At 32.9% G+C, this 16317-nt stretch overlaps 3 protein-coding genes across 4 annotated transcripts; 1 reads left to right on the top strand and 2 right to left on the bottom strand.

Annotated features, from left to right (window-relative positions):
• Nucleotides 1-583: 583 nt before the first annotated feature.
• On the bottom strand, nt 584-9959 carry Nipped-B (Nipped-B cohesin loading factor). 2 transcript variants are annotated; one of them, XM_089172414.1, is made up of 3 exons: nt 9521-9959; nt 9289-9392; nt 584-8612 (listed from the first exon to the last, which is right to left on the bottom strand). In XM_089172414.1, the coding sequence occupies exon 3, from the start codon at nt 8187-8189 to the stop codon at nt 1221-1223; it is 6969 nt and encodes a 2322-aa protein (XP_089028540.1). In that variant the 5' UTR covers nt 8190-8612; nt 9289-9392; nt 9521-9959; the 3' UTR covers nt 584-1220. The 2 variants fall into 2 exon arrangements, with proteins under 2 accessions (XP_089028540.1, XP_089028542.1); XM_089172416.1 differs by having other exon boundaries at nt 9289-9389.
• A 527-nt stretch (nt 9960-10486) lies between these two features.
• On the top strand, nt 10487-14732 carry LOC107071172 (uncharacterized). The gene is made up of 11 exons (XM_015329924.2): nt 10487-10728; nt 10871-10965; nt 11050-11204; nt 11291-11421; nt 11506-11641; nt 11717-12098; nt 12173-12708; nt 12784-13156; nt 13243-13571; nt 13751-13985; nt 14077-14732. The coding sequence occupies exons 1-11, from the start codon at nt 10650-10652 to the stop codon at nt 14437-14439; spliced, it is 2814 nt and encodes a 937-aa protein (XP_015185410.1). The 5' UTR covers nt 10487-10649; the 3' UTR covers nt 14440-14732.
• Nucleotides 14460-15850, bottom strand: LOC107071181 (protein FAM177A1). The gene is made up of 3 exons (XM_015329946.2): nt 15709-15850; nt 15500-15628; nt 14460-15414 (listed from the first exon to the last, which is right to left on the bottom strand). Exons 1-3 carry the CDS (start codon nt 15814-15816, stop codon nt 15151-15153), a joined length of 501 nt encoding a protein of 166 aa, XP_015185432.1. The 5' UTR covers nt 15817-15850; the 3' UTR covers nt 14460-15150.
• Between the last annotated feature and the right edge of the window lie 467 nt (nt 15851-16317).

Genomic DNA, 16317 nt, shown 5'->3' with positions numbered 1-16317 from the left:
TAAAAAAGTAAACCAAGTTCCTCTTATTTGTTTTGTTAATTTTATCTTTTCGATTGAGTTTGTAGTTTAACAAATGAATATTTGTATTTAATGATACAAGATTCCATTAACCCCACGTAGTAGACTCGAGAATACGAAAAAAAGATTTATCAAATTTAAAGTGAAGAAAAAAAAATGAAATATATATATATATATATAATTATATAAAAATACATAAATCACAAAAAAAAAGAAAAAAGAAAATAAGAAGTAAAATTTGATAAACAATTTGGTAGAATAATTAAAAAAAAAAAAAAGAAAAAGAAGAAAAAATATGATTATTTTTATTGGTGCTAATGCAGATCGTGAATTTACTCAAATTACGATTAATTAATTACTTATCGAGGGATAGAATACCTAAGTAAAAAAAAAAAAAAAGAAAGAAAGAAAGAAAGAAAGCAAGAAATGAAAAGAAGAAAATATATATATATATAAAAAAAAATGGTTGATAATAACCCGTTAAATTTTTTAGGATTCATCGATATAAAACATGCACGTATATAACGCAGTATGATTATGAAAAATAAGCTGAAACCCGGTCTCGTTTTTGTCCCACATCGAAGAGAGATCTTAAATGTAATGCTTTTTTGTTTTTGTTTTGTTTTTTTTTTAATAAAACAAAGTAATTCTAATTACGTAAAAACGACTCAAAGTGTGCTTTTCACAAAATAATAATTCGCTTGCATCGAAGATTTTTCTCGCACGCATATATTAACCGCAGCACCACCAATCTCATTCTTTCTTTCTCTCTCTCTCTCTCTCTCTCTCTCACACACACACACACACTCTCATACTCTAATTCTATCATTTACTTTCTCTCACTTTATACAGTATATCCTTTTGTTTTGTTTTTTGTGTTAGTACTTTTCTGCAGAATCGTCCCATTTCACTTTAACAAAAGTTCATTGCGCTTGTTTGTTTGTTTGTTTGTTTGTTTGTTTTTTTTTTTTAATCGAGCGTCTAAAGAGCAGCACTGGTATATCATTGATAAAAATCATCTGATCTGATATACAGTATATACATATATATGTATGTGTATAATAATGTATATGTATATATATATAGATATATATATATATGTTCATATGGAGATACCAGAACAGCTCTTTGAATATTCTAAAAACTCCGAAGGAGTATAAGTCTATGTACACAGAAGGGGCCCGATACCACCGCACTCATCATCACACTAGAAAATCAGGGTCACTATAATCCTCCCCGCTTTCGCTACTATCGGAGATTCTTCTCCTCTTCTTCTTCTTATGTTTCTTCACTTTTTCCGTCTTGTGCGAACGATGCTTACGATGTTCCTTCATGTCAGGATTCGTCGGGTGTATGGTAAGTTTGGGTACACGTGGAGACGTCGGAGTCGATGTCAATGATGAATTCATTGAATTGTTCGAGTGCTCGATAGACGAATTCATCGTAGAATTAGGATGATATTGAGCATTTACCAAAGTATTGCTCGTCACTGCACCATCGGTCAGTTTATTATCACCCTCGAGATTAGGAATCCTCGATGATTGATTATTATCCGTGTTACATTGTTTACCACTAGTATCACCGTCCTCTCCTTCATCTGGTTCTTCAGGATCGTACTTTAGCATTAATTGTTTAAAGTCCAAGTACTCCTTAACCAATTTTTTCCTACCCTCTGTGTCGAGTTCCGCAGTATTTACACCTTCCTTCAGCCTCTGTAACGTCGCCTTGGGTTTAAATAAGAGATTATTTTTACGATTCACAGCTTTCTCGTAAATCTTGGCCCCTTCCGATGGCGAATATTGACCAATTTTTGCATCGGAGAAACCATAAAGATCTTTTAAATGTTGTCTCAATGTAAGTAACAAGAGAAAACCTTGACTGGCTGTAATGTACTCTCGAAGCAAAGTCGTATCATTTGGTAATCTTCCAAGAATCGTTTCTTCGTCTTCCTCGTCGTCTTCCTCGTCTACCAAAGATAACAGATTTTCTGTACGAGGCTGTTCGCTCGATCCTACCATTCCTACCGACTGCATAGGCGGTTGCATAGGTGGTTGCATAGGTGGTTGCATAGGTGGTGGCATAGGCGGTTGCATGAATTGCTGATCTCGGTGTTGTTCTTGCAACAACATATGCTGCTGTTGCATTTGTTGCTGTTGCATTTGTTGCTGTTGCAAATGCAATTGCAGTTGCTGTTGCTGTTGCTCTTGCTGCTGCTGTTGCTGCTGTTGCTGTTGGTGAAACTGTTGTTGCAGCTGCTGTTCTTGCTGCAACTGCTGCTCTTGCTGCGACTGCTGCTCTTGCTGCATCTGTTGTTGATGTTGTTGTTGAAATGGCTGCTGCTGCTGCTGCTGCTGTTGGTTGTGATGATGATGGTGATGATGATGATGATGATGATGCGACGTCGATTGATTACTCCCTTCCTTAGGCAGCAAGGCTTCTCTAAAAGACTGCAGCAAGTTTGTACCTGACATCGATATGATAATATCGATATGATGGATGATAAATAGCGGCTCGTCTTGTACCTGATATGTGAAATAAGCAAGATTATCAGCCAAGTACAACATTTGAGATAAACTGGTTTTGGCGCATTCATCGAATTGTTTTAAAAACGATAAAACAATCGCCCTTCTCTGTTGTTTCGTATTCCTTAAGATAGTATATAGAAAACCATTGAGTGCACCTGGAAATTCGCCCTCTTTGATTCGCATACCTCTTACAGTGTTGTCATTCTGTAATATCTTCTGTAATCGAAAACTCAGTTTAATACCAATCTGTGACTTCATATGAATGAAGCCAGGGTACTTCTTCTCGATATCCTGCAGCTGTTTGTCTGCACTGTGACTTACAACTTTTTCGCAATCCGTGCTCATGCAAATCAGATAAGGTACTATTTGCACAGGATGCACCAAACCTTGTGTCAAGATCAATTGTATTACTTTAAGGGCAGCATGTCTAATGCTTATGTTTACGTGTAAATAAGATTCTAATATTTGTTTGATATAAAGCTGTATTACAGTACTAGCCCTTCCCGATGAAACATCTCCCATTTCTTTCAAGTTTTCTTGTTTTGACATCTTCGACCATTCCAAATCCTGCTTTATCATTCTCTTTTCTTCCTCCTGAAGATATATCTCGATGTTATTTAAAACTTGAATTCTCATGTGAACCAATGCATTCTCAGATGTAAGTAAATGATGATAAAGCTCCTTCAATTCAGGAACCATCATGAATTCATAATGTCGTATGCAAAGAGAACCAATAGCTGATAGTGTGAAATGACGTATATCGTCATTGTCTTGATGGACGAAATAATTTAATGTTTCAAATACTTGATCCTTTATGTTGTCTGCCAAACCCTCGATGACCTCCGGATCGGTAAAATTAAAATGCCTCAGCAGCAGACCGACTGTGAACAATGCTCTTCTGAAAAATGGTCTATACTTTAATAACATTGGATTAGATGGATCTTTCTCAAATAGCGATTTGTACTCCGTTAAATGGCCATAATATTTCTTAAAACAGTCTCGTATTAATTTAAAGTTCCTCGTAACATTGTTCACTATAGAACCTAAACACGACAAACAACTCGCTACGACCGATCTATCGTGTTGTAAAATTAATTTAACCGAATCCTCTTCTAACTGTGCTAAGAATGTTTCACTTGGATGTTCCATCAATGGTACTACCAACTCGAGAGTGTGCGCAACGCTACTTATTATTTGATAATCGCCTTGTGTTTGACATTTCAAATTTAGGTAAGGCTGTAAAGTCATAGCATAATTAACCAAAAGTTGTGGTCGGATCTTTGCAAATAGATACAACGTAGTTAAACAAGCGACTAGTCGCTGTGACGATCCTTTCTTCTCTGATTTACCCACTTCTCCTAGATTAGTTTCTTCTAACCTTAGAACATTTTCTATTAAACAATCGACGATTTGTCTGCATGCCGTCAACAATGCCTTAGGTGGTTCAGTTTGCATTTTCGTGCTGTCGTCTTTATCTTCCTTTGGTTTAAACAAACTAACCAGCAGTTGTTCAAACCATTCCAAACCCATATCTTTGCTAGCAGCCACAACATCGGTAATATTCATGACCTTTCTTAATAATGATTCAGAATCAAGAGTGGGTCGTTCTCTAACAGGAGTAAACCACATATTTTGAAAAACTTCCATAACTAATTTCCTTATTCCTTCTTCATCATTCACTCTTCTGATCATTTTAACACAAATTTCGGGAATTTTAGGAAAATCTGGGCATTCCATACAAATGTCTTTCAAGATCTTAATAACACGTTTTCTAACACTGACACCTGTATCCAATATTCTTGCTAGCAACATATCGTAATATTTATCTATTAACTCTGGTCTACTCAATACAAATTTTCCTACTAAATCAACAGCTGCTTCTCGTACAGATGTAGAATGATCGAGAAACGAATGTTTCACTCCTAGCTGCATATCAACTCTCGCAAGTACACTTGGATCAGCTTCGACGATCATGGTTAAACATTTCATAGCTTTTGTTCTAATTGCGATAGATGATTCTGTTAATACGTGAAGTATTTGTTTGAGATAACGATCGAAGCTTTGAGAAAATGGTCTTTTTGATGCAAGATACTGAGATATGAGTTCAGCCGAATTGTAATCGATATAAGTTTGCAAAACGTCCGGCTTATGTCCTGTACTGTACGGTCTAATTCTGGTAATAATATATTTCTTCTTTTCTTCTATAAGCCTATAAGCTTCTGAATTTTTCTGCTCATTATTGTCGTTTTCATCCGCATCCTGATCGTCAGCTTCAGAGTCACTTTCCTGATCACTGCTATGATGTTTGTTCTTTTTCTTAGCTCTCTTCTTATGTGTCTTTTTAGTTGGACTATTCTTTGATTGTCCTACGCGTGATTTTTCTACTGCACAGTCTCTGTACCATTGAGCCAAATAAAAGTGACGAGCACATACCAAAGCTGAATCCTTTGTTCCGTTAACAGCCAAATAATCTAAAAGTACTTTTTGTAAAAAGACTGTCCTCTCTTCATCTTCGCTCAATCCTACGATTTCCTTGTCCTTCACATGATCATAATCTGCATCCTTTTGTTGTTCCAATTTAATGTCCCTTATGATCTGATCGATGGTTGACAATTTACATTGAGAACTGACCGCGTCTTTTCTTAATCTAGCTGCAACTACTCCAAGATAATCAATAGAAGCAACTCTAAGCGACATATCCGAACCTTTGTTCGAAAAATGTCCGACCAATAAATTTCCAAGTAAACTCAGAAGTAATTCCGCAGCAGGCCATTCAGGCTTATTCACCGTAGCTAATAAATCCTGTACAAAATTCTCAAATAATGGTCTATAATCAATTTCTTCTCCTTTACTTCCACATTTGTTAAGGAAAACAGTTAAAAAATTACCAGCTATTCTAGTCGCTGTCTCGTACTTATTTATAATTAGGACATCAGCATCAACGTAACTAAGCTTTTTCTCTTCCTTTTTATCTTCCTTTTTATCTTCCTTCTTATCATCCTCTTCCTTTATAGATCCTTTTGATTGTGGTACAACATTGTCAGAGAGCACCACGACGCATTGAATAAGCTGTAATACTAATGCTGTTAACATTTGAATGTGATCTTCCGAATTTAGCCTATATGTGCGTAAACTTCTCTTGCTACTAGGAAGTCTCGCTATTGATGCCAAAATGTCATCTAACAATAATCTTCTATGCTTTTCATATTTGGTAAATATTACAGTGACAAGTTTTAAAGCGCTTAATTGAAGATCGCTAACGGACTCAACAAAAAATGGTGCTACACCTAATGTTGATGCATGAAGAACACTGGTATCCGTTAACACTTGAATATTTAATAATTCGGCGAGTAGACCAACCAATTCGTGCATTTTATTATAAACTTGAAGTATACTCTTTTCTCGAACTTCCTTCATATGGCCCCTTTTTTTACGTCCACTAGAATTATAATTGTCAGTCTTGTTTTTTGTGTCTATTTTATAAACAGGGTCAAATGAAGGATAGATAGTGTTTTGCAATTGAAATTTCATGAAAAGAACTACTCTATCAATTACATCTTCCAGATAAACTGTCTTCGGCATATTACTTGATGTCATAATATGTAAGGATATCAAAGAGGCATCTACAGCACGTTGTACCCTTTCCATAGCCAACTGCGTCCACAATCTACTTTCTTCGACGTCGTCATCAGGATCTGCTAAGGGAGATACTCGTGCTCCATCACGAATGTTTTTCTCTAATATGTTTAGTAATCTAACCAATCTATCTGCAGGAATAGACTCCATTGCTCCTAAGGCTTTCAATTTAGCCGCTTCGGTACATAAATCATGTAATTGATATTTAGGAATAAGTAATTCTGGAGGCACATCACCATCTTCATCCAATTCTGCATTAGTCGCAACATCTTCTGTATTTTCAAATATTGTTTCTATGTTTGAGTTAAATCGTTGATACGTATTAGTTTCCATTAATTCTTCTACACTTAATTTAGATAGAACTGGAACTAGTTTTTTCTCAACCTTTCTTATTTTAGCTTTTGAAGGCGAATATATACCTTCCTTCTTTTCATCCTCCTCATCGTCATCCAATATTCTTCTTCTCCTACGAATTTTATCTTCACTTTTCTTCCTTTCCGCTCTTTCTTTTTCTTTTTGAACCTGACGTTCCTTTGCACGTGCTTTAAAATATTTATTGTGTTTACCTATTTCTTCTTCGCTGTCAGATTCGCTCTTAACTTCATCACGATTGGTTATTCCCATTCTTGCTGCACGATTAGGAGATTTCTCAGCAAATGCAGCTAAACTTTTTTGCATAAGAGTCTGATCTTCTACAGATAATCTATTCAACATAACAACAGGTTCTTTCATTTTGTCTGTCGGTATAGTGGGCATTTTTAACATTTTGTCTGAATTGTTGTTTTGTTGATGCTGCTGCATTGGTATAATATTAGTAGGATCTAAAGTATTAACAACATTAACACCATGAAGATTTGGATATGACGTGGTGGTCTGCGAACCTGACAATAGATTTTGTGGTGTATTATCTATGCTTGGTTTTGTTTCAATATTCTCTATTGGTAAATCTATTTCAGGAAGGCCAGTAACTGGATCTAATAGAAACTGCTGATTAGCTTGAACACCGCTATTAATATCCATATGCTCGTTACTTTGCAACGAATGATGTACTTGTTGATTTATCGTAGGATCATAGACATTCTGTTGCATGTTCATTGGTTGTTGTTGCTGTTGAATAGGGATGTTTGCACGCATTGGAGAAGTCATGTGCATATTGTGTTGCGGCGTCATACCAGACATATTATGGTGTTGAGGCGTTACATTACCCACAGACGACAAAGGTGTACTAGGCGAGCTCATATGAGCTGGAGAATACATATTTGGTTGAGGAGCTATATTCGACAGAGGATTTGTACAACTGGAGTCATCCTGTACATGCTGCGGCGTAGTAGATGTTCTCGTTTGTTCCGTCATAACATTTCCTCTAGGAGATGGAGAAGGCACGGCAAAAGGAGACATTTGTGAAATATCTGCATGATTTTGAGGTGTAACTGGCATTCTTGGGTGCTGCGCGTGCGAGATACCGCTAGGTGGTGGGAGTACGGTTCTAGCTGCAGCAGGATGAGCAGGACTACCTTGTGGCGTTTGCCTGGACCCTGAAGAATTGGAGTAAGATGGTGAGAAGCGGCCATAATTTGCTGGTGATTGATTAGAATGCATCTGCTGAGTACCCTGAGACCAATTTCTTGGAGAATTATACTGAGGTCCTTTAAACACGTGTGGATTTAACTGTAGAATGGCTTTCAACAATTCCGGCGTATTCTGCTCTGATTCCAAGGGTTGTTCAGTATTAGCATAATTATCCTTCAATTCTATATGTTCCGACGACGTTTGTGACAAAGAACATATCAGCTGGGGCACTAAAGTTTCATCTCGTACGCTTAACAATATTTGTGCTTCTTCTGCCACTCTTGGATGAAACAGGAGAGACTTGTTTGTCAGAGTTTGGGGCAGCGGTGTTGGTAGAGGCATTTCAGATAACAAGTCAGTAAGACTGGCGATACCAGCGAGGGTAGTAATTGGCACACTTGGAATAACCCCATTCATTTTGAATTTGATTTGTTCTGGCATTACAGCCTGGACAAAAAATAGATTCAAAATCAATTCCAGTGTTTTTCCTGTCTTTTCCCTCTGGTTTCATAGAACAATCCGATATATGAAGCACTGCACTAACATTGTATAAAAGTTCTACTCACAATATAATATAGACGTAAGAAACAAAATATATTTAAATGCAGCACTTTTGCCACATATACTCAAACTAATCATCGCTGTTATTTTTGTACTTGCATTTCCTAAACTTTTCAACACATATCAACATTAAACGGAATAGTATCTAACAACTCTTGTCAGAGAACACTAACACTAAAAGTTATATCGGGAACTTAACGAAGTCTCTTTTAAGTTCCCATGTTGTAAAAGAAAATTTCAACCAAACTTTGATGAAGCACGTGGGTCCTCCAATAATCGATCCATTTTTACCAATTTTTTGTCCTATAACAGAAAATTTGATAAATAATAAAAAGAAATTAATAATTTAATTATCATTTCATACACTTCACAATTATGATGAATAGTATATATGCATTTCATTCATTTTTCAAAATAAAATTACAAAAGGTGATTTAAATACAACAACAAATAATTAAACATTAATCAAAATATAAGATAATAACAAAAATGTATTTATAATTTTTATCTAAATTGTAATTAATATGAATATTACCAACTTACAAACAAATTTGTTTATACTAAAAGTTTTTAAAGGGACAAAAAAAAAATAAATCTGCAACATGGCATATCACTAAAATGAAAAATAATGTCAAAATTAATTAAATCAATTAAATTAACATTATAATAACATATTATATTAATTTAAAGAAATTTATCAAAAGTAATAAAAATTTAATTAATATAAAAACAAGTAAAAGTAAGCGGAAAGAAAATAAAAACTAAGATATGATATATATATATATATATATATAGATAGATATATATATGACATTGATCAGATACAATAATAACATGGATGATATCAATAATTGATATTATCCATGTTAATATGCACTAATCTTATTAATCAAAATATTGAATTAATCGTAATAATATTAATGATAAATATAAATAATAATTAATATGAGCATATTAAAAGTACCATCTAAATGATTACCTTTCTTCGTTGAATGTCTACCATCCAACATCACACATATGAAAACATTAGCACTGGATGATATTTATACAAGAGAATTATCCAAAAGAACACACGAGAATCTGCTAAATAACAGAATAAAATATATCAATAACTATATAATATACATAAAAATTCATAAAGTATTGACTAAGCTTATAAAAACAAAGTTGTAAGTATATGTAAGGAGGTTCGGTTGTATCAATTGCCTTACCCCAAGCAATCAAGACGATTATTTATGATCTCAAATGTACTATGCGTAATATAATTTTGGCGGGCAGAGTGTGCACATTAGCGAGAACATTAATTTTCAATCGTAAATAAAGTTCTAGTCAATCATAGAGCGTTCTCCAAATAGTTGGGTTTGACCGTGTCGAGCCTTTTAGCAAAAAACTTTTCCCCGTAGACGATATCCACTCAATTGTCAATCCGTGGTTGTGGCCTACTTGGATGATCGCGTTTTTAAACCGATCACGAATATAAGCACCCAACTGAATATCACCTCACGACTTTCACTTGCATATTACACGGTACCGCGTAAACATCGCCATGTCAAATCTGGTGCATAGCGGGGAAACAGTATTTATAGTGCGAATACGAAGAAAACAGACACAAAGGCGTCCATTTTCCTCAAGCGAGTTAGCGGAAGTTGCGTAGTAGATATAGCCGAGATACAGGTATACCGGCGCTCACGGCGTCGCGTTTCAAATCTTACCGAACTGTTTGCATGTGAGCGATCTATCACTTTACATCGATAATTCTTTATCTTATTAAACATATATCAGTCAACAATATTTAACTGAATGATTATTTAATTCTAATTCTATATTCTATTTGTTAATTTGTCATTAGTTTTTAGGAACTTTTAAAGTTTCAAAAAAATGGCGGAAAAATTCGAATTTTTACGAGGAAATTATAACTTCTAATATATCATTGTAATACTTACGATTTGATTGTTTTATTTCATTTAATATTTTACTTGATGTGTAATATATTATTTATTTATTTAATTTTTTCAATTTGTCACTCGTATACTCGTTCGATATCAACCAATCATAGTTCTAGATTATGTGTTTATACTGGTCAACTCTCATAAATTTCATTTAGAAATAAATCCTGTAGAGTGCGGGAGTGTCGCAACAACAGAAAATATGTATGGTATAGGAGTGTAACTAAACTATTTTTTTTTCTTTTCTCTCCTACGAGTTTATCCCCCTGATCAGGCCGATAACTTGTACCGCGATATTACGCTTCGTATGATTTTTGACAACTGACAAAATTAAATGATTATTTTTGATACGGTGCAATAATGTAATTTAGATGTTTAATAAGATAAAGCAGAGATGCAAGACATTTGTGAAAATATTCGTACTGCTATTGAACATGGACGTACTGATATTATCAGATCCATTTTAGAAGCATGTAAGCATCACCAAATTATAATACACAATTTATATTAACACTGTCAAATAATTTTAGTTAAAAAATGTTTCTTTTCATAGGCCATTTTAACCAATTAATTTAAACGTCAATTTAATTGTTATGTTAACTCTTTCTTATGTAGGTGAAAATGGTTCTATGGCTGAAGGAATAACAAAAGACAAAATATTAAATCAACCTCTCTTAGAAGAAGGAACTTTTTTATCATATGCATCCAAGGTATTTAAAAAAAGTTATGCAACTTTCTTCGACTAGTATTTTCTTCATCAATACTTTTTCTTTATAATTGTTTTAATATGTTAGACAAACCAAGCGGATATCGTAAGGACTTTGTTGAACTGCGGAGCAGATCCAGCAATACAAAATGCAAATGGACATAATGCTGTTGATTTAGCATCTACCGATACAATACGTCGTATTTATATTGAAGAATTGTTAAGAGCGACTGCTGCTTCTGAGTAAGTCTAAAACAAATCAAAAAAAGAACATTAAAAAACTTATATGAAAAATATTTACTGTATGTATTAATGAATGTCACTTACAGAATAGACAAAGTAACACAATTACTAGACGCAGGTATACACATCAATTCCTGGGATTCGCAAGGTAGTAAAAATACTCCACTTCACTGGGCAGTTTGTTATGGAAATAAAGATGTCATTAACTGTTTGATTGGTAAAATTGATTATGCTTAATGACTTTAATCTTAATTGTAATACAAAACACTGATAAAATAAAAATGCAGCTTTTCATTTACAGACCGAGGTGCAGATATAAATGCAGAGAATGGATGGGGTGCTACACCATTGCACGATGCAGTAAGTCGTGGTGATTTATCTATATGTCATGAATTATTACAAGCTGGAGCGAATCCTCTTATAAGAGCTGTAAAAGGGTAACAATTTTATTATAATATCGCATATTCTAACATTTTACATATCTATAATGTTATTAACATATATTTTTGTAGAACATTTGCAGGAAAAACACCGTATGATCTTTCACGTGGAAAACAGAGTTTGCATAGTCTTTTTCAAAAATTTGTATCCAATTTTACATCTACTGACAATGAATCTATGCATAGTCCAATTGCATTACATTCGGAAGGAAATTTTTGTCAAAAAAGTATTTCGAGCAATATGAGCCAATTATCTATTGAGTCCAATAAATCATCTGAACCAGTATACGATATACCATTACAAGAATCGGGAAAAGATAGTCCTAACAAAAGTTCTACAGAAAAAGAAGGAATTTATAATTTACTCTGGCCACGACCAAAAACTATTTGCGAATTAAAAAATTTTTCACCTCCATTTATTATCGGCAAAGAACTTTTTATATCCATTATACAGGTATTGAAATATATTCAAATACTTATTATATTTGATCGTACTAATTTGACATGTTTTTTTTTTTTTTATTATAGGGCAGCGAATCCATACACAGAATATTAGATGTTTGGGAAGTTAGCAGAACGCATTTACTGGAATTAGGTCATGATGTAAAAATAGGTGAAGTTCAACCAAGTTCTGGAAAATTATGTAGCGAGAACAAAATAGAATGTATAGTGAATAAGAATTTGTTCAATGTTTCTCATGGTTATCAATTACACATTTCTCAAAACTCGATTAAAGTATGCGCTGGAAGTTTACCTGGATTGCATTATGCAGTATGCACATTTGTGCAAATATTGCGTTTAAGTAAAAAAGATAGTACATCTGAAACATGTGAAATAGAACCTGTTCTTATAAAAGATGAACCAAGATTCATACATCGTGGAATACTGTTGGATATTTCACCAAGAGGTCGCATACCTTCATTGGAATATTTATTACACATGGTTGACTTATGGTCATCATTAAAAATATCTCATTTACATCTTTACTCTAGACTAACATCAACTTGCGACTGGCAACTTTGTTATACTAAATCTGAAATGGTTACGCTTGATAGATACTGCAGGTATATTTTTTGTATATTTTTGATATATCGCATCATCGATATAATATTTTTCTTCTTTTTTTTTTTTTTTTATAGAGATCGTCATTTAGACTTAGTACCAACATTGGACGTTGATTCCAATCTAGGACAACATCATCTCATACAAATGTGGCCTGTTTTTCAAGAATTACTTGCCGTCTTTCCTAGTCTCAGTTATGTACATGTTGGACCAAGGTTGGCTAGTTTATTAGTTCAGCCTGAAAACTTAGATCAAAGTTCGTCTGTAAATGAAACAATAGAAACAGATATGTCGGAGGTTTATAAATCGTATTCCTGCCTTCAGGAATTATGGCACATGTTGAATTTAAATTCGAATACAACTTTACTACTTTGTTCCAATGGATTACATTCCAAATTAGAATTTAATTACATTCCTTCAAATATTATTCTCGTTGAATATGGATTTCAGGTATAATAAATATGTACATTTTTTATCAAATGTTACAATTAATTGAAAGTTAAAAGAATATATGTTATATGTTTATAATATTACAGGCAGATTATGATTTTTCCGAATGGACAGAAGCATTTAGAATAGCTGGAGGTAATATTCTGTCGAGTTCAGGAACAGCAAGTTACAATAGCTTGGCAGGATGTCCAGCATCAACATATATAAATACAAAAAATGCAATCAAAACTGCACTCGAACAAGATTCTATTGGTATAGTAGTTGCTCATTGGTCTGGAAGTCATCATCTAACTCCTCATCCATTTGCTTGGATTGGATATTTGATAGCAGCAGGACTTTCGTGGAATCCAAGTACAGATATAGATATAGGAATTGAAGATAATTATGATGTGCCTGAAGTATTTGGATTAATTAGGTATGATTTTATTTTATTTCATTCTGTATATATATATGAGTATACTAGGTGATCGATTAACAAACAATTTGGATAGCGAACATCATGTTTAAATACATTATGTTTGTTAACTGATTCCCGATTATACATATATGTTTTATTATTAAATAAAATATTAACTCTTTTGTATTTTGTTATAGGCAAAAGCATATTACAAAATTACTAGATATCCACATTTTTCAAGATTCAGAATATAAAATTGGAAGTGCAATTTTAGAATTAGGCAGATTAGATACATTAGTATTGACATTAAGTAAAAATCAATCAGCTAAAGATTTGCAGCAAATACCGGACAATCGTGGATCTACATTATACAGATTACTGACAGATCCCGATAATGTTAATTTAGAAAATTTACCGGCTGATCTATTTGCTGTAAGTTTACATCTTTAGTCTTAAAAAAATATTAATTTTTTTTATTGTATATTATATATTAAACTAATGAACGATCTTTTATCTCTAACAGAAAATGACGAAACAAATCAAACGTATCTCTCATTCGTTGTACGAAGGAAATTTATCTTCTAAATTTGCATCCATGGAAATTCAGGAACTTCAATTAACAGCTGATTTGATGCTGACTGCTTGTAGAATTGGTAGAACATTGAGCATAGCTGGTATTAATCCTAATAGTAACATGGGTCTTGCTATTATCAATTTAGGAGTATATAATTTACCACCAACATTTAGAACTGACATAGCTAATAAAATGTTAGCACATATAGAACAGTATAAAGGTTCTTGGTTACAAAGGCATTTACCTCAAGGCCTTCAAAGCTCATTATTGGCATTAACTAGTGCTTTACAAAGGTTTGTACCAGAAACATAATTTATTAAAAATTGAAAGAAGAAAAAAAAACATTTGCTGTTTACTTACAAAATGTATGTGTTAATGAAGTTCCTCTTATAGAAGACTGTAGTAAATATTTACAAGATAAGATTAAGTCGATTCACTTACTACAGTAAACTTCAAATACAGTAAAATGCATCATTAAAAGTTCATATTAAACATTTTCAAGCATTAATAAATAAGTTATTAAAATGTAATGTATATATGCATTGGTCATACTGCAAGAAAAAAAAACCATATATTTAATTAAATATAAACATATTTACTAATAATTTGAGAGTTTTCTTTGATGCTATCTGATTACTAATAAATATTAACATTATATAAAAAGTAATGCAAAATTAATAATATAAATATTTCTCTAAATATTTTTAATTATCATACTTATTCAAATACTGTGCTAAAGTACAATAATAAAAGATTGCATCTAAGAAAGGTAAGTAAATAATAAATTATTCGCTAAAATTAATAAAGCATTTATAAGACTTAACTTTATGACTTGATTTGCTATATTTAAAAAAAAAAATACAAGCTAGATTTCTAAAATACTATTTCTAGACAATTCTTTCTACTTATGTATAAAATTGTGATGTTAAAATAGATATAAATATAAGACAATACGTCAAATTATTTTTTACATATAAATTTCTATTACTTCAGTTAGAAAAAAGATATTAGAAAAAGGCATGCTTAATCCTTTATCAAATTGGGATCATTGATTAGATTATTTCTGTTCTGATTGTTCCAACCACCCATTTCTAAATCGTTGTTATGAATCATTTCATTTTGTAAAGCTTGCAATCTATGAAATTCATCAATTTCAAATTGATATTTAGGCGTCGTAATACCAAAAAAATTGGCCAACCATTCACCCACATAATCACAACCATCCAATAATTTTGTACCGATGAATGTTGTTTGGTGCCAAGTCCAAGGTATCCAATTAAGTGCACGCTATGAATCAATGAATTTATTTATATTGATAAATAAATAAAAAAAAATTATAAGTAAATAATTATAAATGTATGTATTTAATTACCGGATCAATTTCAGCTACAGTTTTAGTTGCTTGCGACTTATCTACCTCATCTTCTGATGAATATTCTTCTAAATCCCCGTCAGAAAAATGCAACACACGTTTAGGACGTTTCTTCGCAATGGTCTCGCACTATAAAATATTCACACATTTTTAAATATTATAACCTAACACTATCAAAATTCGCGAAAGATACATCAAAGCATATATACTTGCGTGTCCAGTACACTTTCCTGCAAGACCACTTCATTTAAATCACTTTCCCTTTTATCTTCGTTAGCCATAGTTTGACACACATTACACAGTGTTTCAAATGTCATTATTAGTCATGGAAACAACACGACCTTGTACTATGTGCATGCGTAAAAGTATATAATGCGCATGCGTGAAAGTAATAATGCGCATGCGTGAAAGTAATAATACGCATGCGTGAAAGTAATAATGCGCATGCGTGAAAGTAATAATACGCATGCGTGAAAGTTATAATACGCATGCGTGAAAGTAATAATACGCATGCGTGAAAGTTATAATACGCATGCGTGAAAGTAAACAATACGCATGCATAAATGTAAATGAATTCATTCGCGAAAATAAACTATGCACCTACGTGTAAAAATATATAACTCACATACTTTCTAAACATTTTTACATAGTAATTTTAACTAACTATGTGAATTACAAAGTATCTTAATCGTATATAGTAATTATTTTAAACTTTATTATATGTACATATCTATTATTATACTATATATCAATATTATGCGAACTATTTTTAAATAGAGATTTAAAAAGCGTGTCAAACCTGTATACGAAAGTTCCTT

The sequence above is a fragment of the Polistes dominula genome, unplaced genomic scaffold (assembly GCF_049000335.1).
Source record: "Polistes dominula isolate Pdom_NZ unplaced genomic scaffold, Pdom_raw_medaka contig_73, whole genome shotgun sequence".
In the NCBI taxonomy this organism is placed as follows: domain Eukaryota; kingdom Metazoa; phylum Arthropoda; class Insecta; order Hymenoptera; family Vespidae; genus Polistes; species Polistes dominula.
This window is presented reverse-complemented; position numbering and strand designations above follow the sequence as displayed.

Bases quoted from the DNA above. Each gene is read 5' to 3' on its own strand.
- LOC107071181 (XM_015329946.2), bottom strand. From the start codon at position 15,816: ATGACATTTGAAACACTGTGTAATGTGTGTCAAACTATGGCTAACGAA. The intron at 15,629-15,708 runs GTATATATGCTT...AATATTTTATAG, and splicing joins AAAGTGTACTGGACACGCAA to TGCGAGACCATTGCGAAGAA. The intron at 15,415-15,499 runs GTAATTAAATAC...ATTGATTCATAG, and splicing joins CTGTAGCTGAAATTGATCCG to CGTGCACTTAATTGGATACC.
- Nipped-B (XM_089172414.1), bottom strand. From the start codon at position 8,189: ATGCCAGAACAAATCAAATTCAAAATGAATGGGGTTATTCCAAGTGTG.
- LOC107071172 (XM_015329924.2), top strand. From the start codon at position 10,650: ATGCAAGACATTTGTGAAAATATTCGTACTGCTATTGAACATGGACGT. The intron at 10,729-10,870 runs GTAAGCATCACC...TTTCTTATGTAG, and splicing joins CAGATCCATTTTAGAAGCAT to GTGAAAATGGTTCTATGGCT. The intron at 13,157-13,242 runs GTATAATAAATA...ATAATATTACAG, and splicing joins TCGTTGAATATGGATTTCAG to GCAGATTATGATTTTTCCGA.